The sequence below is a fragment of the Nomascus leucogenys genome, chromosome 5 (assembly GCF_006542625.1).
Source record: "Nomascus leucogenys isolate Asia chromosome 5, Asia_NLE_v1, whole genome shotgun sequence".
NCBI classification, from domain to species: domain Eukaryota; kingdom Metazoa; phylum Chordata; class Mammalia; order Primates; family Hylobatidae; genus Nomascus; species Nomascus leucogenys.
The window spans coordinates 126,783,150-126,804,605 of NC_044385.1; the positions used below are offsets into that span (position 1 = coordinate 126,783,150).

At 46.7% G+C, this 21,456-nt stretch overlaps 2 protein-coding genes across 11 annotated transcripts in view; one reads left to right on the plus strand and one right to left on the minus strand.

Moving 5' to 3' along the window:
* PCCA (propionyl-CoA carboxylase subunit alpha) overlaps positions 1-17,351 on the plus strand; it is a 439,915-nt gene extending 422,564 nt beyond the window's left edge. For 6 of the 7 annotated variants that reach the window (XM_030813630.1, XM_030813633.1, XM_030813634.1 and 3 more), the window contains 3 exons: positions 2,935-3,075; positions 14,623-14,700; positions 17,012-17,349. In XM_030813630.1, the coding sequence (XP_030669490.1) occupies positions 2,935-3,075; positions 14,623-14,700; positions 17,012-17,080 (288 nt within the window). In that variant the 3' untranslated portion in view covers positions 17,081-17,349. Of the gene's footprint in view, positions 1-2,934; positions 3,076-14,622; positions 14,701-17,011 lie in introns of all 7 variants that reach the window. The other variant, XM_030813631.1, reaches the window with a different exon arrangement.
* The window catches only part of GGACT (gamma-glutamylamine cyclotransferase), a 104,690-nt gene that overhangs the window by 29,161 nt on the left and 54,073 nt on the right, over positions 1-21,456 (minus strand). For 2 of the 4 annotated variants that reach the window (XM_030813640.1, XM_030813638.1), the window contains one exon: positions 18,684-19,506. In XM_030813640.1, coding sequence (XP_030669500.1) covers positions 19,035-19,496 — 462 coding nt within the window. In that variant the 5' untranslated portion in view covers positions 19,497-19,506 and the 3' untranslated portion in view covers positions 18,684-19,034. Of the gene's footprint in view, positions 1-17,183; positions 19,507-21,456 lie in introns of those variants that run through there. The other 2 variants (XR_004030203.1, XM_030813639.1) reach the window with 2 other exon arrangements.

Here is a 21,456-nt window from a genome sequence, read left to right on the forward strand (position 1 = left end):
TTCATTTGGCTGTGTGGTCTGGAGAACACCTTCCCAAGCCAGCAGAGTGAAGTTCCACGCACTGACCAGCCCCGAGCTCACTGGAGCGAATCCTCTTCCGGCGCCACATGGCAGCCCAGCCCCACCCACAGGCAGCTGCTGTCATCCATGCTGGCATGTTCCCTCATCCTACCCAGGCAGCGGGAAAACCTGGCTGCTTCTGGGATCCTGCTACTCTGTCCTGTCCACAAGCCTTCAGAGTCTTGGATTGCTACCCTCAAACATCAACTGTGTGATTTATCTTCTTGAAAACAACCACAAAAACTTAAAGTCAAAACTCTCTAAGGGAGTTTCGCACAACCCATGAGGAATAGTTAAATGCCCAAGGTGAAACCGAGCTTGTACTCCACGGTCCAGGTAGGGGCACATTCCTGAAGTCTCACAAAGCATTGGCTCTTTGTGCCGCCAAAGAATCCAGAGATGCCAGTAAATAGCAGTTTTGATCAGAAGCTTGGAAAGCCCTGGTGTACATTCTTAAATGACTTTTCTGGGGCATCAAAAAGCTTTTACGGTTCTCACCAGGCAGTTCATTCTGATGGGCCCATATGCTGCACCCCACTTGGGCCCCATCCCGGCACGCGCCCTGTGCGGCACAGCACAGGCCAGCTGAGAGGCTGTTTTAAGAAGGCGTGTTTGTGTGGTACACTCACGGGGTCAGGACAACATCAAAGGTAACCTTAAAAAGAGAATCTCTCTCTGCCTTCTTTTTTTATATTCAGAAAGGTCATTTCTAAACCAACTGTTTGCACCAAGGCCTCTCTGGAGGAGTTTACCCCGTTGTTATTTTTTACTTGCTATTACAATAAGTCACTTATCCCCCAAACAGATTTAAGAACAATAAACAAATACAAAAGGAAAAGGAACATCTCATCAGTAACAAAGACTGCATCTAAAGGCATTGAGTTTGTGACTCTTTTACATCTCTTTCCAAGCAAAGCAGGAGTCCTACAGAGAAAGGAATCTGAAAGATGAAAATTATAAAAATAGTAAAAGGATCCAGTGTTCGTCAGAATCTTGTAATTTCTGGGGAGAAATGAAGCTAAATACAGTCTTAGCACTTTGTTCATATGCAGGCTGATCTGTGATATAACTAAACTTAGTTTTGGAGTATATCCACTGTGGTGAAATGTAGTAAATCATATTCTCAACGTATGAAGATACTTTTCCTGAATTTAGGCTTCACATTTTGAAGTCGAATTCTGCAAAACAAGAAAAAAATAGATCTGTGTGCTACACTGAAAACTGAACAAGCCATGTCGTAAGTCAGTCACACAGAAGGCGCAGCTCAGGGCGATACCAACTAGAAAAGTAACTTTTTTGTTGACTCTGATGCTTCTAGTGATGTTGGATATTTTCCCCCGTGGCAGACAGCACAGATACGAAAACTGTGCAATTTGGTCCAATTATAGTCCTCTCTGTCCCTCCACACCCTCCCCCATTGATTTAATGAAGGACTTGGAGGTACAATTCATCACTGATAAATAGTCCCTCTGCCCAGAATGTTTATTAGACTGACAGCAGCGTGCATTCGCCTCGCTTTTTCCCTCACCACTTGTGACTCAGATGAATTTTAATAGGAGCAAAAAGCTTTTATTTGCACTGTAATTTCACTTAAGGATCATATCCTTCAGAAACTGGCAGACGCTTCTATGTCTTGATTGCAAAACACACACTCAGGAGTAAAGAAACATGCAAAAGATGTTATTATTCAACCTGTCACAGTGTCGCAAATCCACTTGGAACTTAGGCCATCAAAGCTCTCCCCCCACCCTTTTCAGTAGGCCCTGTGAAGAGGCACTTAGAGATTCCCGCCGTCCCCATGCAGAATTAAAGGGGGAATTATATTTTGTTTTTGCATCCCTGCCATCATGATGCCCACAGGAGGCTTTGAGTTACAGCAAGTTTTTTTGAACAAAATGGAGCTGTCTCACTGCTGCTTCTTCCTTACCCAAGAGAAATCAGACCTGGTAGGGATCCAGAACCTTCGGGTGGTGGTTCCAATTTCACCGAGAGACACTTCCTCCACCATTTTATCTTTTTTTCTGTTTGGATAGATCAAATTGTGGCTCATGGATTTATTCACGGAGAGGACAGGAATTCTCTTTTTTGAAATGTTCTGCTTCACTGAACTGCCCTGAATATGCCCGATTGTTTGAGAGCCACCTACAGAAGGTGCCATGAATATACTTGTCTGTGCGTATTTTCCATCAGTGTTTATAACATCTTGATGTTATTGTCTCTCAGTGCAGAAGGCATTCTCATTATCTTCATCTTTTCCTAACCATCTTGTTACATCAGAAAGACTATGTAGTGCCTTTAAGAAAAGCCAACTTTTTCAGTCATTAATATAACATTTTCTGTCACTGAAAAAACGGAATTTTAAATACTATTTTGCCCAAAATGAACACTGAAGCCCATTGTCTTAACTTACTGATACGTAGTGCAGCCGCTCTTGGAGGGCTGTGGGAAGCTGCGACAGCCATCTGCTGCCATCTACTGGCGCCGGTCCACATGTCACCTCCTCCATCCCCTGGGCCTGCCCAGCTCACGGGATTTTCCTTGATGGGGATAAGTTTGTAGGTGGTGAAGGGAATACAAGATTCTCAGTTTTCTTTATAACGTTTAGAGATGTTTTTCTTAAAGATACAGGATGATATTTGTCAATGATTAATTTTAATAACTGGAATAGCCCTTATTTCAAGAAATTTCTGAAATAGCTCAATATATGACAGAAACAAATATATTTTGATGTGTGCAGCAATTGAGAACCATTTGAATTTAAGGCTGTTACTGTAATTTGAATTTAAAAGCTAAAAATTGATTTAGAATGAATGCTACTTTTGAGGACAAGTTCATTTGAACTCATTTATGGTTTTGTTTTGTTTTTCCCTTAAGTACAAGGTGAATATCTTAACCAAACTTGCCGCAGAATTGAACAGATTTATGCTGGAAAAAGTGACTGAGGACACAAGCAGTGTTTTGCGCTCCCCGATGCCCGGAGTGGTGGTGGCTGTCTCTGTCAAGCCTGGAGACGCGGTAAGGGCTGTGTGTGTCTCTGCAGGACATGCTGGTCTCAGACTTCCCCTTCCAAAACGATGGCTAACGGCACAGCACAATTCGGCTCTTTGCGGTTCTTTCTTAACTGACCCCCACCAAACAGCAAAATCAATTTTGTGTGTTGTCGACCTGTTTCACGTTTGCATTAGGTTGGTGCCAGGACCCTCAGCGCTTCTCCTCCCAAATGATCTGGGAGTGAAGCAGAAACAAGGCCAGATTCATTCCGTCATTTTGCAAATGCAGTGTTTTGGGAAGTACTTTCCTTAAAAGTGCTGCTTACTCTCTAGTATGCTGTGCTCAAAGCATCCATGAAGTCATGCCAGGGAATAAGACTCCGATGAGGAACTTTTTGCATGATTCCTGGAACAAATGTCTAATTGGGAAGAAGAGTTGAGGAAAGGTTAATTCTGCAATCTGTACAGTACCAGAGCACTTCCATTACTTGGTAAATAAAATGTAGCATCACAGTTTGAAGTTTTTCATCTTGATCTTGTGACATTAAAGCACAAATCAAAGCTGTATTATTTCCTCGAGATAACTTACTATGGATGAATTGGTAGGATGCACACATTTTCTTAGAACATGGATAGAAATCTCTACTGATGAGCGGCAAAAGTGAAAAGAAAACAATTTAGGAGGCAACCAGATTTCCGGGTACACTTAAATACTTGCATTTTTATTCATGTGCAGGAAAATAGCATCCAGACATGACTGTCTCTCATGGATGAGATGGTGATTCCATTTTGTATCTCAGGTCACTGGGACTTACATTTTAGTGTCTCCTGATTTCTCAATTAGTATAGATAAAATATCCGCTTAACACTGAGGAAAAAATCAGGTAGTTGGCATTGGCTTCTAGAAAAGTATTTGCAATAAATGTGAATATTAAGAAAACATGATCAGTTTTAGTTGTTTGAATGACCAGCCCTGAAACTAATATGTGAAGTTAGAAAACCGACTTAACATTTGCTTTACCTGGTGATACAGAAATAGAACTGTCCACTTTTTCAGAAAGGCATAAAAGAGGCTACATGGCTGTGAATTGTTGTTTGCTTTTAAAGCATTGATACTCCTGGAAGAAAGCCCTCTTTAAGACTGTCTAATGCCCACGTGTTAAGGATTTGGGAGAGGCCATAAGAAAAATTAGGGGTGTGTGTGTGTAAAATTCAGGGGAGGACATCTTCCTTCTCCAGAATTAGGGTCATAAGAGGATAGTCTCTTGGCCTTGACATTAAGAATCGTTCACTTGCACATGACATTATCAGAGCTGTCAGTGGAATCTTCTAGTGACTAGATATGTAGGTTGGTAAACAATGTAAGGGTTTTGGTTTTTTTTTTCATTTTTCTTAAGTTTTTTTTCTTCTGGAAGGCATCTAGTCTGTATACTGCCAGCCTGAGCTTGTCACTCCTAATTGTGTGGCTTTAATTATAAAATTGTGTGTGTGTGTGTGTGTGTTTCAAGTAAGTGTTTTCCTTAAATCCTTTTCTAACACCTGAATCCAAACCAGAGCTGAGGGAGGGAGGGCAGGGAGGAGGGAGACCACTCCTGCCTCAAGCCTGGAGGCCAAGAGGGTGTGACTGCAGCCCTGGCCCCTCACAGGGCCCTCAAGGAGGCTGCTCAGAGGCAGTAAACGGGGCCGCTCCCAAGGCCAGATCAGCGCAGCCTTCTGGTTTCTTAACAGCTGCTGGCTCCTGATCTGACTTTCCCACATACCGAAAGGGTTTGGCCTTTGTACATTGCATTTCCTGGTTAATAATTGAATGTAGAAAAGCAAGGCATTTCGTAAATGGGAACAATGTGATATCAGTCCTCGGTTCATTGATGTAGCTCAGATATTAAAAACACCCACCAATAATTAAATGTGTGTACTCACTAAGAATGGTTTGAGAATTGTTAAAAATATGTTATGGCAGAGCAACGGGGCCTATATTTTATGCACTCCTTTAAAGTCAGAGTACCTGGGGGGCACGCGCGGTGAACAGGCTCAGGACCTCGGGACCTGTCAGCTCGCTCCTAAGTTCTGTTTGCGGGGGCTGCTCAGGTGGGGCGTATACTTGCTTTTGTCTTTTTTGGTACTTGCAGAACTTCCTTTCATATTCTGTGCCATTGTGTTTTGATGAAACAGTCTTTTCTCTTGAATTACTGCTTGTGAAAAATGTCCCAAACCACTAATATTGAAACCCAGTGCTGCCTGAGAAGTTTCATCGTCGGCTCTTAGAGCAACTTCTGTAGTTAAATTCTGCTTAGTGTAATTAAAACACAAGGAGTTTCCTTGGACCAGAGGCACGTCACTTACTTGAGGCCATTGTGAGGAAACACTACTTGTCACGTTGAAGTTTTGCGGTTTTAAGTGATTTTAACACCGCGGGGCGTGTCGTGTTTTCCTCCGCACTAACAATAGCCGAACGAGATTCCCCTTTTATGGGTGGGAAGATAATGGAGTCAGTCTCCTTGGTGTATTTTCAAGGAAAATAAGGACCCCAAAACAACTAAGGACCTTACAAGTATTCTGTTTTTCTTTGAAATGTTACTTTTTATAGTTTAAATTCCAGTAATCTATCATGTTTCTGTTTAGCTGAAGTAAAACTTGACCAATCTTAGAATGGTGGGCCTGGCAATAAGTTCTAAAAAAGTGTCACATAAATCGTAATGAACAAATGTGTTTTGTGAAGTAAACAATTTGAACCCAGTTTAAAAACCTCAGGAAGAAGAGATGTGGGGTGGCCGTCGAGAAGTAATGAATCCACTCGGGGCACTTGGTGTTCCAAGGCCTGTGAACTGATTAATTTGAAACACTCAGCCTGCCCTGAACACAGAAGCTGTGTTTTATCTGAAGGGCTTCTGTAGGGTTCACACAGCAAAAGTTCCTAATAACTTTTTCAGTGTCTATTATGTACTATTTAACATTAAATGTGGCAGGTCACATTTTAAATGATTGTGTAATAGTTTTTCTGAACACGTGGAGAGAGGATGTTAATATACAGTAAAATGCAGGTAAGCAAACAAATCAATAAGAAAGCACAGTGGATTATTAAGGTCCAGAATCACGAATATAATTTAGGAAACAACTGATGGAATAAATTTTATGTGCCTTTTTATATGCCTTCTGAAAATGTTTCTGCAGTAACTCATCAGTTTGAAAACAAACCCATTTTCTTAGACACATAACACTATTGTAAACTGGGAGCACTTCTGTAATCAAAGTTATCATGACTCAACTGTTTCAAACTTCTACCTTTATGATACTCTTGAACAGAAATGTTAAAAATATATATATTTTCAGAATAACGGTAGAATACATTTTTCCATGTTAAATTAGACTTATAGCTGCTGAATTTATTGCATAATTTTCACTTTGACTTTGAAGTCAAATAAAGTCATGATGAGCACATTAGCTTTGTTAGCTTTTTGATATCAGAAACAAAACAACCCCATAAGATAGTCACCCAAGGAGGCATTTTAATATTGCATTTAGTTAAGATTCGTTCAAGTAATGTTTGTATTCTGCAGTCATTGCAGATTTGCATCAGAAATACTCATCTTATTTAATACACCAAACAATTAAATGAGAAACGAACCATAAGCTGGCTATATACTCATCTGCATTTCTTTCTTTCTTAACGATTAGTGAAACCAGGTGAAAGAATAGATTGAAATTAAGTACCTGTTGCTGCTTTTTCTTGCGAATTAGCCCATTCAATATTAGATAGACTTCGGGATATTTTGGTGGGGCCAAGATGAAAAGATTCACCTCGTGATGGAATTGACCTTTAGCAGGGGACAGTGAGGTGTTTGCGGTTGTTCCTCTTGTGAACAACGCCTTAAAGGCAAGAAACAGCCTACTGTACAGTGTGCCAGTGGAAGCATCACATTGTGAGCGTCGGTAGCACCGCCACTTACACCTCACCCTGATTTTGTTTCCTCCTTGCACGTGCTCTTTTGACAGTGCAGGCTCCCAAGCAGGTGCGCAGTCAGGGCCACAAGACACAGGCACCCCATCCCATCTCAGAATATGACGTCCCCACCTCCCCTTTGTCTCTAAGCCTCATGTAACTGAGCTTATAGCCGACCGTGGAGAACTGGCAAACTTGGTGAGATACCTTTGTTTTTTATTTCTTAAACAAGATTTTAAAATTTCATAAGCTCTCAAGTATCCTAACGAGAAGGCAGGGCTGGGCCCTCCCGACGGGTGTTTGCCTGGCATCGCGCTTGTGTGCCTCATGCAGCCCAGGCTCGCTCACTGCATCCTTCCCTGGCAGAGGGGCTAGCCTGGCTGCTTCACAGACTTTCCAGTTTCTGGATACCTTGATTTACAATCACAAAATAATTGCAATAATTAAATTTATACGTTTTATAGCAATAGTTATTCAAGCAGTTTATTTGACAGGATGCCAGTTTTCACCCAAACCTCAGATTGTACCTCACAGCATGTACACAGAGATCCATGCATTTGTTAACATTTTAAAACTTTAAAATTATGAAATACTACAAACATGCAGAAAGTTACAGAGAAGAATCCAACAAGCACTCCTGTGCCCTCTGTTCACCATTTCCGTATGTGTTTCGAATTTTATTTAACAATGAAACATTCCATATAACATGAAGTTCCCCTGTGGCAAGCTCCTCCATCTCATTCCTGTCCTGTCTTCTTCAGAGGTAACGACTCCCCCTGGATTTGGCCTTTTAATCTTTTCCAGATAACATTTATTTTTAAATGTTAAGAGTTGGTTTTTTGTTGGGGGTAACAATCTGGGAATTTTTACAGTTTAATATACTCAATGATAATTATCAATATAAAATAAAAAATATTTATGTGGATCAGTATATTAAATATTATAGCAGAGTCTTCTCCAAGCTTGGCGTTTGATTTGATTATTCAGGAGTGATCTGCTTGGGAGTGGAAGGTGTGTTTTCTTTGTTTTCAACATTTTTGTAAGTGACCATTCTCAGCCTTACCAAGATGTAAACTATCTTTTTCTCTTTTAATAAAAATAAAAGTTTACAAAAAAATCATCCTTTCACAGAGCCCTTTCAAGTAGCATGCTTCACAAAGGTAGAGGGTCCAGGCTAATTTCCGGAGGTATCGTGAATGACATCAGTTTTCACTAGTTCTCTTTGTAACTGTAGGCTTTGGCTCTGATTTTGAGCTAACTTAGAGGGCAGTAGGGAGTCATATTTTTCTTCATTTTAAGTAATTTTAAAAGAAACTGGACTTGTTTTATATTGGCCACAAGTCTGTACTCTTACCTTTAGCCCCTTGGGTACTGCCCAGTTCTGGGGAGCCCCACTCGAGAGACAAGGGGAGCACCAGGCAGATGGCATGTGTGCCTGAAGTCCCAAGCCAGCAGCGGGGCTGGACGGTTGGCGTCTGGGTTCCCGCGCCCTCCATTGTGAGGCCGCTCGTGCATGGGCCATTAAAGGAGTCTTCAGCCGGAGGAAGGGCTGGGCGGACGTCTCCTGCCCGCCTGGTCTCTCTTTGTAATTTGATGATGGTTCCATCCTTGCTCAAATACTGCAGTCTCCCGTGGCCTCCTCCCCGTCTCGCTTTACATGAAGATGTTGGGATGTGAATACACGTTTCTTTTTCAGGAAATATCAGGGGATATTTACCAGCCTATCTTACCGGCTCAGAGCAAGTTGCTATTAATATAATCAGATGCGAGCAGTGCCTTTTCACTCAATCTGAGATGCCTTTTTTTGTGACTGTTAACTGAACCTTTCTTCAGATCTCAGGGCCTTAAAATGTGTGGCATTCAGGCACCTGTGTTCCAAGCAGACCAGCCTTTAACAATGAAATGGAGGGATTTTCACTTTTGTGGCATAGTCAGCAGGGCTGATATTGATCCGTGTTTTTCCGGTGGCCCGGCGTTGCAGAAGTGGAAACTGCAGCGGGCTGGTAAGCCCTCCGAGCCTTCTGTCTAATTTGGCAGAAAAACACAGAATGTAGGACAACAAAAGAAGCCTCCTTTTTCCATAAAAATTCTTCCTCCCACCCACCCTTCTTCCCCAAAAAGGGGACTTAATTTTTCAGCTGCACACAGTGATTTGGTGCTCACTCTTGCATCGAAACAGTTGCTGTCTGAACAGGCAGGAAACAGTTTTCTTTTAATTGCCGAAATCATTCGGAAGTGCTTCATGCCCTGCTTCTGTACAGCAGATGCTGTGCATTAATTGGCCTGCGTAGAAGTGACCCAGGGTTCCTTGCAGCGGGCCCAATTTTAGGCAGAGGGTTTAAATAGCTTATTTATTATTTTGTATAATCTGGCTTACATTGTGTGCTCCTGCACGTGTCGTATTTCATGGTCTGCAGTTTCTAATGTCATGTGGGTTTCAAAACCTGTGTTTCTCTGGTAATGTACTAGCAGCAGGTAAGCTCAAAATACCATCCATCAGGAGCTAATTTTTTATCCAGATACTCCAATGACTGATGAACCTGTCTTTTGTATGAATGTTTAGCACAGTGGAAAGCCATATGCCACTGGCACCGTTTCCTCTGCATTCCTTACAGTTGCTAGAGAGTGGGCTTCCTGGGGGGCGGGGAGACTAGATGCTGTGAACGTCCCCTGGCCTCTATCTCAACGGTAACACCTTTAAAACAGCCCTGGGTTTGGGCAACAAAAAGAGGATGGGGCTGTCTTAAAGGAGACCTGACTCCCTTGTCATTTTCTTTATCAGAAATACGACTACACACTCTTAATAGGGAACCTTGTTTTGTTACTCCCCGTCTGTTCCAAACAGACCTCAGTCCATTAGAAGGGCCTCCCTTGTGTGGGAGACCACAGCTGTTACTGTAAATCTCATCCACTCACTGTATCACCCCCATTTTGTGGCTCTGAAGGATGAAATTGAGAAATGGAATACTGTGCAGTCATCCTTTACATCTCCAATTTTAGGCCTTTGCCATCATTTTCATGCTTTTATTCCAAATCAAATAACATTAGTGAGCTACACCACCTTCTGATGAATATCTGGTATTGAGCACCGCTTTCAAGTCTGTGCTTGTGGGGGCTCCCTTTTATGTTTGGTGGTCTTTTTTCCCCCGTTCTCTTCTCTTTTTCTTCCTGCACTTTCTTTGAGCGTTCTTCGTGGTCGTGGCAGTTTGCAGTTTCAATGATCGGCATTGCCAAATGTGTCCCTGTCTTAGCATGTTTTCTAAGAGGGGGCATGTGCGGGAGAAGGTGCTCTGTCTTTTAATCTTTGTGGAAGGAGTGAAGAGAACTTGGTAGAAGGATATTGGGGGCTTTAATCAGAAATAAGAAGTGGTTTAAATCATTAGCACAACAAAGCATACTATAAGCTTGAAGATAAAAGTCTCTGGGGAAAGAGTCCTCTGAAAATAAATGGAACTTGATAGATTTCCATATCATTTATAACTTCCCTTAATTACACTTGGAAGACTTGCCAGTAAAACTGGAAAATTGGCAGCCTATATCCATTAGAGTCATTTTGCCGACCATGGCAAGCAGCTGGCTTTACGGGATTTGATTCCCATCACTCACAATTCATCATCAGCTGGAGGTGTCTGCAGCTCTTCAGCACAGAGCAACGCTGGGTGACACTCGGGCCCCCGCGACAGGCGAAAATCTGCTGAGTAAATGGGCCGAGGTTTCTCTCAAGCCTCATTTGGGGCAAGGCCGACTCCCGCTTAATGAGTGCCGCTCTGATAATCGGATGCGAATGTGAACCTTGACCTCGTGTCAAAGGAGAGGATGCAATAAGCTGGATGAAAGATACAGGATTCAGGCCTCCAAACTTTACACCAATTAGACAGGGAGCGGGGAAATACATCAGGCCCACTAGGTTCATCAAAAAGACTTGCGAGGCTTGTGACCATTTTGTAAGCCCAACATTGGAGACATCCTGTCACAATCATTAAGTCTTTATGAGATGATTCACAAAAGTGTTGGAGAAGCGTGCGCATACATCCTGCAGGAACGGGCCCCGCACATGGGGGCATCTGATGGAGATGGAATGTTGGAGGGCCCTCTCTGCGCACCCAGTTAATGCTCGGCTTCCCAGCTACCCCGGGCAATCCGGAAGGTGTTGCTACCATTGGGCTCACTGCCCAGCTCCCTGGTGTACCCTGCGTGTACTCCACGGTGTGCGACACATTCTGCAAGAGTCAGCACTGCTGGGAGCAAGGCTCCAAAGTCCTAAGGTGACAGCCCCTGCTCCCAAGGGCCGAGTGCTGGCATTTTGCTATTGTTGGAAGGAGCCCAGCTCAATGCCCACCCATCCCTGGAGCACGCCCTCGAGTGCCAGCCTCTTCCCACAGACTGGGGCAGATGTAGTTTGTGTTTCCATTGCATTCTTTGACATTCGGTTTGTATCACATTTGGTTCTCCAACTCAATTTTTTCCAAAGGATGAAACAAGTTGAAATTCAATTAAGCTCACGTGTGTGTGTGTGTGTGTGTGTGTGTGTGTGTGTGTGTGTGTGCTGGGGTAGAACATGTTTCTGTTGAACAAGATGTATCTCACTATTTTGTAAGGCATCAAGGAAGTTTTTAAGCACCATCTCTTGGGGATGAATTAGGGAAAACGGTCTACAAAACAGATGGTGCAAAATTAATAGAGAAGTGTGTTACTTAGTTTTTCATTTACAGCTAAATAATCTAGGCTGGGCACAGTGGCTCACGTCTGTAACCCCAGCACTTTGGGAGGCCAAGGTGGGCGGATCACTTGAGGTCAGGAATTTGAGACCAGCCTGGCCAATGTGGTGATACCCTATCTGTACTAAAAATACAAAAATTGGCTGGGTGTGGTGGTGCACGCCTGTAATCCCAGCTACTCAGGAGGCTGAGGCAGAAGAATCGCTTGAACCTGGGAGGTAGAGGTTGCAGTGAGCTGAGATGGTGCCTCTGCACTCCAGCCTGGGCAACAGACCGAGATTCTGTCTCTAAGACAGATAGATTAGATAGATAGGATAGAGCTAAATAATCTAAGTAGACTAGTAGACACCATGAGAGGAACTAGGGAGGGGAAACAGGAATGAAAGGTGGATGGAGCAGGGAGGATCTAATTCTATGATTCAGTGCTGTGCTTGGGTGGGGCAGAAGATGGGATCGCTTCAGTGGGGACACGCCTTCTTTAAAGTCCTTTGAACTGAATTGCCGGACTCTCACAATCAGACGGAAGGACTATTTGAATTTCAGGCCTCCCCACTTTTCCTGATTGTCTCGGGCTAAATCCGAGGTTTTGTTCTGATGAACAACTGGGGACCCAGCACTTGCAGTTACCTGTGCGTTACCTCTTTACAAATAGCCCACATTAGAAGCACAGAGCCAGCCAGAAAGATTGTGAGTGGCAGCCACAGCAGAACCCCTTAAGCTCCTGTCCACCACCCGCTTGCTCCCAGGCCCTGGCGGGGCCCAGAGTAGAGCTGTAGCCGGGTCAGGCTGGCCTTTGCCCCTGGCGTGACCTTGGGAAATCCCCAGGCCGCGTTTCTTCATATTTGCAGTTTAGTTGCTAATGTGCTTACTTGAAGATCCCGTAAAACAGAAGCAGGAGCTGTCTGCTTGTCTAGCCCGCAGATTCTGAGCAAGGGGATGGGAGGGGACGTGTGGTGCAAGGGCACACCTACTGGCAGAGAGGGCAGGGGCTGTGCCACCCATGTGAAGCCAATGTGCATGGCGGGGGGACGGGGCTCTGGCCAGTCCTGGGCCCTCAGATGCCTGCAGAGGAAGGGCTGGGTGGGTGTGTGGGAGGCCGGCATGCAGTCCCCAGGAAGCTCCTCCACCTGGAGAGAGAACAGTGCCCAGAGCGGGAGGGTGGACTCCTCATTTTTGGATGGCATTTCTACTATGTTCTGTTGAGTCTCGGATCCATTTCCCAGAGAGTCCCCGGTCCTGTTGCCTGAGTGCTCAGTCCTAGGTCAGAGTCGGTCACAGTGAGTCCAGCTTCTAAGAGGACACAGCCAGGCTTCCAGGGTCCCCTGTGTGGCGCTGGCTGGCAGGTGTGCTGCAGTGAACTGGACCTGCTCCTAGCTTCCCTGGTCTCTGCCTGCCTTTGAAGAGAGAAAAAAGGCTCTAAAATGCCAACTGGAGGGAGTGACTGTTCTGACATCCCTGACGGGGGCCTCTGCATTGTCTCTGCGCTGCCTCTCCCGTCCCCCTGCAAACAGCCCTCGAGGCCGATTCTTCGCTCTCCCTGGAATGCAGATGCCAGGTGAAAATGAATCAAAAAGGGCAGCGCGGGCAGCGCTTCCAGGCCCAGCTCCTCAGCGCGGTCTCTCCTCTGTGCCAGCGCCGAAGCCTTGGCATCGTCTCTCTTCCTATATTTCTGTGCCAGGAAAAAGCAGCCCACCACCTGAACAGCAGAGGAAAAGAGTACATCGGCTCAGGCGCTCCAGAGTGCCAGCAAGACAGCTTGCGCCACACGGGGGGCCCAGAGGGGGACTTGGAGATCATCTGGGGATTTCAGGAAAGAACATTCTCTAGGCACTTCTGTGGCATTGGACGAATATGGCCACAGTGGTGTGAAGGGCCAGGAGCCCCATGCCAGGACACCCACCCACACCACATAGCCATGGCCCTAGGAACCTGGACTTGCCCGTTTCAAAGACTGGGAGGCAAAAGAAAAACCTGGCCGGCTCAGGATGCTGACCCATCGAGGCAGAGCGAAGTGGGTGCGCAGCATGGTTTTCAGCAGCAGCTAACTCCTGCAGGGAGGCCTCGGGCTTAACCCCAGTGGGCTTACACCCAGCTCAGCCTGGCTTCTCTGAACACAGTCTGAGCAAAGGCCCGTGGGCGCTCCCAGTTTCCTAGCATGGAATGCATGTAGCTCTGGAAGTCATTCCCGTGTCTGGAGGGGTTTTCCGGAAGCTGCCTTATGCCTTGTTTTGGGTACTCGCCGTGTCCTGCAGAGGATGGGACAGTGGTCCTCGTGGCGCCAGGGCCGAGCTGTTCCCAGCTCCCCGGGACTATAGACAGAAATGTGTACATTTGGTGGTGGTTTTTTTTTTTTGTAACAGCTATACTGAGATGTAATTCACATACAATTTAGCCCTTTAAAAGTGTACGATTCAGTGGTTTCAGTCAATTCACAGTTGTGTAGTTGTCAACACAATCAATTTTGGAACATTTTTATCACTCTCAAAAGAAACCCTGTACCCTTCAGCAGTGACTCCCCTTCCTTCTTCAACCCCAGGCAACCTCGAGTCTGTCTGTAGAGATTTGCCTATTCTGGACATTTCAGGTAAGTGGAAAACATTCCAATTTCCCAGCATCTCTGTTAGTGGCAGAGCCAGACTCAGAGATCCCCAGGGTAGGCCCTGCCGCCAGGGTCCCCAGTTCTCTAGGGTCAGGGATTTTGTTTTTTTCCAACGAGGACTTTATTAGAGAGAGAATGGCCTTTCTCTACTGTTCCTAAAGATGAGCTTGGAATAGGAAACATTAGGGATTGTTGCTGCTGTTCATAGACACATATTTTGGGGCATTTGACAAAGAATTTCTTAATGGCTTCATTCCTAAGTGTTATTGCAAAATTAGAATGCTTTTAAAACTTCTGCCCATTTTTGTTTTCCAGGTAGCAGAAGGTCAAGAAATTTGTGTGATTGAAGCCATGAAAATGCAGAATAGTATGACAGCTGGGAAAACTGGCACGGTGAGTCCCTAAGTCCCCATCAGCCCAGGCTGGCCCTGTGATGGAGGAACACCCACCTTTGAATCCTGGGTGCTTTGGCCACAGAGGCGCCCTCTCCCCCTTGCTTCTACAGAGGACGTTAGGATTTTGCATTCTGCCCTGATGCGTCCCTGCCTCGTGGAGAGCATGCCTTCCAAAAAGTCTGTGCTTTATGTTCAGGTAGTCAAAGAACAATTGTTCTTCACCTTAATGTCTTTCAAATTAAGGGGTCTTTAATTTTTAATGTTTACATCTGTCTTGAAGGCAGTTAGTTATCTGAGAGTTAGGTGACACGGCAGGAAATGGTTTTACAGATTGCAAAAATTAATGTAACTCTTCAATACAATTTCTCTACAAAGAGAACAATTCAGTTGCAGATCAAGAGGAGCCGAAACCCCATGTACATGTGGGACTTAATTATTTAGGGAGAAAAAAATATTAGTACTGAAATTCATTAATAGTGAAACTTGTGTATTTTTTTCTTGAAGAAAATAGAAAAGTCCTTTTAAGCAATAACTTCATTATTCTTCCTGTGACTAAAAAGATTAAAAAGATGCCATTAGTAGGTAAATGATCCTTTTCTGAGGGCCGTTTTGGTTTGGAAGCATCTGCATGGGAAAGCATGATTGGAAGCGCAAGGCTGGCCATGTTCTGCATGTGGCCATGCCTTGGGGACATCAGGTGCAAAGAGAGATCCATCAGTTCATAACCAGGTTTGCATCAGAGAGACACACAACCTCTGTCTCATGCCCTGTCACTGCAGAAGGCAATGAAATGGATTCTCAGAGAAGGGGCAGTGGGGATGTCATGCCTGGTCCCAGCTGGGAGAACAGAGGCCCAGGTGTATGCCAGGGGCTCCTGAGCCCAGCCAGCCGGTCTGGAGGGGTGTGGACTGTTGCACTGTGTTGGTGGGGTGTAGAGAGTAGAATGGCATGATTTGCAGTGTTTTTAAGGAATTCTTTCTAAATTACTTTTTAAAAAAGTGAACAAGAAAATGTTGGTTTCTGTTCACGTAAAAATTTGTGTCCGTTCTTTGGGATTTAACATTTGTGCTGCCCTAGTGTCACGACATCCATCCATGATGAGAACTTGGCCTAGTTGTGGGGGACCGAGAACATGTGTCCGCCGCATGCCAAGGGCCCTGTGCTGCAGGTCTGAGGTGCTAGTGCAGAACTGAACTTGGCCTCAGTTCTTTGAAGGGGCGTGGTGCCATGCGGTAGTGGGTTTCCTGTCCTCGTGGCCTGGGTCCCCCTCAACCGTCCTGGTTGGAGCCTTCCTGTGCATTCCATTCACCTCTCCCCGTCCCCAGGCCTCTCAGTTCCAACCCAGCCAGGAAGAGCAGAAGTGGCCCGAAGCCTCCGTGCAAAGCAGCAGGCCCTGGTTCCTACCTGCGCGGCCACTTTTCCTCCCAGAGAAAACAAGCTCACAAAGGAACCAGATCCTCTCCTCAGGTCATCGCTGCATCACTAACACTGCGTCCTCTAGCAGGGCTGCTAAATGGAGGCAGGAGCCCTGTGGAAAGCAGCCTCTTCAGTCCAAGCAGCATCTGCAGTGGCCGATTAGTTCTAACCCAATTTTCATTTTCAGGCCCAAGCAAGAGCCTCCAAGAAGTCTAATGACTGTCTCTTCCCCACCTCAACCCCCTCCTTGCTAATTTTAAGTCAGAACATAAATTTGGGAAAGCAAAACTTGATAAAGATTGACTGAAACCGGTAGGACAAAAAGGCACAGTTCCACACACCCATGGTGCTGGAAAGGGCGACCACACAGCCCCACCTGCCAAGGACTCCATTTCCCTTCAGAAGGAAGGTGCCGCCCAGGCTAGGGAGGTCCTCCTCTTACTCAGCAGCTGATCTGACTGTCGTGTGTTTTGTTCCTTTTTTTCTTTTACACCAAGTATTCCATTAATTCTCAGAGAACATTTCCACAACCTAAAAACCACAGAGAGGGAGGCTAGGGGTTAGAACTCACCTGGCAGTGAAGAGCCCGCCTAGACCTGAAGGTGCCCAGTGCGAGGGGCCAGAGCGCAGGCCACAGCGCAAGTGCTCCGGAGAGCAGCCCTCAGGCCGGCCACTGTGAGGGTGCCGAGGAGAGGGGAGGGGTGAGCCACGGCCACCATGGTGCCTCCCTGTTCACCAGGGTCCCTTCGATGGGCTCCGGTGGGGTGGCTTGTCCCTGTGCTGCTGAGCCTGCAGGACTCTGCGTTTCTAGAAATGGATTAGGAGCCTGCTGCCTCTTGGTTCTGGTTACTAATTCTTACTCTCCCCTCCCCCTGCATTTTTCAAAATTCAAGGTGAAATCTGTGCACTGCCAAGCTGGAGACACAGTTGGAGAAGGGGATCTGCTCGTGGAGCTGGAATGAAGGATTTATAACCTTTCAGTCATCACCCAATTTAATTAGCCATTTGCATGATGCTTTCACACACAATTGATTCAAGCATTTTACAGGAACACCCCTGTGCAGCTACGTTTGCGTCGTCATTTATTCCACAGAGTCAAGACCAGTATTCTGCCAAAAAATCACCAATGGAAATTTTCACTGATATAAATACTTGTACATATGATTTGTACTTCTGCTGTGAGATTTCCTAGTGTCAAAATTAAATCAATAAAACTGAGCATTTGTCTAAATATTAGTTTGCCCTTTCTTTGAATGAAGACAATGTACACACAGGCGACAGGCTCTGCCAGTAGACTACCAGCATTTCTTTGTGATCCTTTTAAGAGATTGATATAAATGTCAGTTCTCTGCCTTGCTTTATTAAATTAGCACTTGCCATTTTTTCATCTGATTGGCTTTCTACTTCTGGAAGTGAGGCCCTCACTCCTGGTGCTGATTTTCATAACTTCCTAAGGACCAGAGACTGCAAGTGCAGAGTTTGGCAATCCCTTTCCTGCTGTGTCTCTATGTGGGTGTAGTGTTGGTGGCTGACCCCCCTGGAGGTCACCTTGAAGCTTCCTGGTTGGCCGGGGGTGCTGTCTCCACTGTTTTGAGGATGAACGCGCTGCCTGGTCCCTTCCCCATTGCAGAAGCCAGGGCAGTCACAAGGAGCTTGGGCTACCTCACCCACCCCATCAAGCACAGGGCCGCCACGAGCTCATCAGCTGAGACCCATCCTAGCCTTTTTGTGTTTTTTTGTGAAGCAAGTTTCCAATTAAGCAAAAGAAGCTAAAAAATAATGATCATGTTTTTGTGCCAGATGCAGTTAGCGATCACAGTCTGCCATTAAGTTGAAGAGTAAGTGAGCTCTCCCAACAGAGAACGAGGTTACTAAGGATCACAGCAGCTGCATTTTCATTTGGTTCTGAAATTCTTGGAATACATTTCAGACTTTGCTGGGAAGCAGAGGCAAAGAGCCGTGCACCGAGTTGAATCGATGCTGACAATTATCAGATGGAGGTGGGTAGTAATTGGTACTTCCTGCCTTGCTAAAATTATTTTAAGTGCTGTTTGTGTTTGGAAGCTAAGCTTCTGTCAGGCCTGAAGAACAAATTACTAATGCGTTGGCTCTTCTTTGAAAGGACCACTCCCAAATGCTCTCCCTTCAGGGGACAGGGACGGGGTCTGGCTACTGAGATCTGGGCTCAGATAAACTTCCACTTGAAGTCCAGGCGCTCAGCTGTGTCTCCCATTAAGTGGCTGTTCATTATTTTGCTAGATCAGAATGTAAAGAGCCTTCTACCAAATAAGTATACCAAAAAACGTGGGGGTCAAACACAGTACCAACTTTTATATCTGATTTCCCAAAACATCGACTTCAAATTTAAATAATCTTTAATATTTGTTGTGAAGCCTGATCTGAAAATTATGAATAATGGTGCTATACGCACTCTGATATACAGCATGCTTGCCCTGTGGATCTTTTTTACAAATTCTACCCAGCCGTGTAAAATCGGCTTTCTCAGGGGCTACAGGCCAGAATCAGTATAGTAGGGCTGCTAAAATCTAGCGGCAACACCAAGTCTTTACACTGATTCTAAATATTATCTTGAGCTCAAAGCAGAGCCAACAACAAAAACAACACGAGGAGGAAGAGGAGCAGAAGAAGAATTAGGCATAACACGAGTTCTCTGAATGTCATTTAGGGGAATTAAAATCCTAAATTTTTCTTACCAGGTGGAAAGATGGGAGGGAAGCACCTTACTATTCGTATCTCAACATTATTTGTAAAATCAGCTGCCACTGAAAGATTGGTTCCTTTTCCCGCAGATTCGTTGGAAAGGGCCCTGTTCTGCTTCCGCCTTCACCCAGCATGGGCTGGGGGCATCTTGGAGCCCCAGGGCTCTCAAACCTAGGCCCACCCTGCCCATCCCCCTTATCTGTTCTCCCGGGGGTTGTAGCGCAGCCCGTGCGGCCCCTCGGAGTCGTAGCTGTCATGGTGCGGGAGCTGGGCCCACTCCGGCGGGAAGGTGGCCCTGCTGTACACGAAGCACTGCACTGCGGTGGGCTCCGGCAGCTCCTCTGCGCCCGGGGTCCGGTCCTCCAGCAGCTGTACCCGCAGCACCGTGCGCTGGTACAGGGCCGGGCAACTCTCGAAGTCGTCCAGGAAGCGCAGCATCCGCTCGTCTACTGCGTAGACCTCGCCCTCCACGCGGCGCCCCGAGCCGGGCAGGTGCAGCAGCCACGGGATGTTGTGCTCCCCCGCGATCACCAGCGGGTAGGGCTCCAGCGTGCGGCCGCGCGCCCGAAAGGCTGCGGAGCCGTGGGCACCGTTCCGCAGGACCCTGTGGTTGGGCTGACCCCGCTTTAGGGTGCCGTACAAGAAGACGAGGGCCATCCGGGCAGAGCTGCGGGGAGAGGGGAAGCCACAGGTCAGCCCGCAGTGGGACCTCTGTGTCTGCACCTGGGACCCGGCTCCCGGCCCACAGAGCCTCCACTGGGGCCGCACCACCTGAATGCGCCTGGCTGTGCTCAGAAAAGGCGTTACTTACCGACGCAGATGAGAATGGCCTAGTTTTCACACATCATGAGATATGTTGACTTTCGGCCATTTAAACATATGAAAGCCATTCCTAGCTTATGGGCTGTTCACAAACGGGCACCAGGTCGGCTCTAACCTGTGGGCATGGTGTCGCTTGCCAATCCCTAGGCTAGAGAAAGGGGCACACATTGGTGACTTCCTTGATGTGTCTGTAGCAGACAGGACACCTGGCGTTCTGGGCAGGAGGACCGCGCCCGCAGCCTCCCCACACCACCTGGATGGACTAATGCTCCTCAGCCCTGCAGGGGCAGCCCTGCCTCGCCTGCACAGGCCACCCTTCTCTGAGGAACACAGTCCTGACCTGCTGACTGCGCAGCCTCCCCGACTCCCTGAGGGCACCAGCCTTCCACCCTTCCCAACCCCTACCCCCATCGTAGCAGCTCAAGGCCAGAAGATGCCCTGTCCAGGTGAGCAGCTACCCCTGCTCCTGAGCCCCACACAGCCCATACCTCACTGTTCTCAGCCCTTGTGTGGTGGCCGCGGAGGCTGCGGAGGTTCCAGGCAAGGCCGCCACCCTCTAGAGCTGCTGATCTGGGAAAAGGCGCTCCTTGTATTAGGACAGTCTGTCAAACCTGTCCCAACAGCCTGCCCTGCTACCTGAGCCCTGCAGAACTGTCATTTTCTTGAGCAGTTTTCAATGTTTCTTAAAGGACTTTGAAAATTGCCAATAACTATTATAGAAAAACTAGAAATAAGCCAAAAAATACATATAATTTTGTAACCACCTGCTATCCAGCTGCAGTGAGAACCCAGGTTTCAGCACTGAGTTCCACTCGGGTCCTGGCAGTCTGACGCAGCGGAGCTCAGCACCCACACCTTCTGGTGTTTCCCTTTCCAAGGTCTTAGAGGGCAGTGGTGCTTCACGGGACTCCCCGCAGCGATCTTGGCTCCAGCATGAAGGTAAATATTTACCACTTGCCTGGGTCTGGGCCACAGACTGTTACATAAGGATAGAAGTGATTTGTGTGAAAGTGACTCAAACAGAAATGGAAATGAACATTAAAGGGGCTGCTCTCCTGGGCCCCTCACTCCGCTGCCCTGTGTGCCCCTGCCATGAGGTGACAGCCTGTGGGGCGACTCCTTGAGATGGGCTTTGTAGACGGGACCGCAGGTGCAGGAAAACAAATGCAGCTATCCGGGTACCAGCAGCGGCTCGTAACCCGCCAGAAATGGCCCCAGACACCAGCACTTGACACCAATCATGTGGACAAGTGGACCCTGAAGAAACTGAAGAAGTCACACTGAACTCATGGGACTTCTGTTTTCTTCTCAGCAAACAAGAGCTGCTCTGGGGGCGCTAGGCCTAATTTTGCTCAAGAGGCACGTCTGCTGCCTCTTGGTTCTGTCACCAGCCTGTGCAACATCAGTATTCCCCAGATTTCAGGCACATTGCACTAGGAAAGGTGTGGCCGTGGGAAAAACACAAGGCTAGCCAGATATGTGCGCCCTGTGGACCTGGCCATGTGATAGCCCTGGGACACCCTAGCCAGTGTGGGGACACAGATTAGACCTGGGGGGCATGCTGGGATAGGAAAGTTGAGATGTGAATTAAGGAGAACCTGGGGTAGGACGGTACTGAGGAAAGAGAATAGAAAAGTGCTCAGGCCTAAAATTGCCAGGACTCGGCTGCTGGGGAAAACGAGCAGGGGTGTATGAGAAAATGACAAAAGGCACCGGCTGAGAGCAGCGCTGGTGTCTGGAGAGGGCACTGGATGGAAGCGGCTGTCTACAACAGCAGGCAAGGAGCCATCCCAAA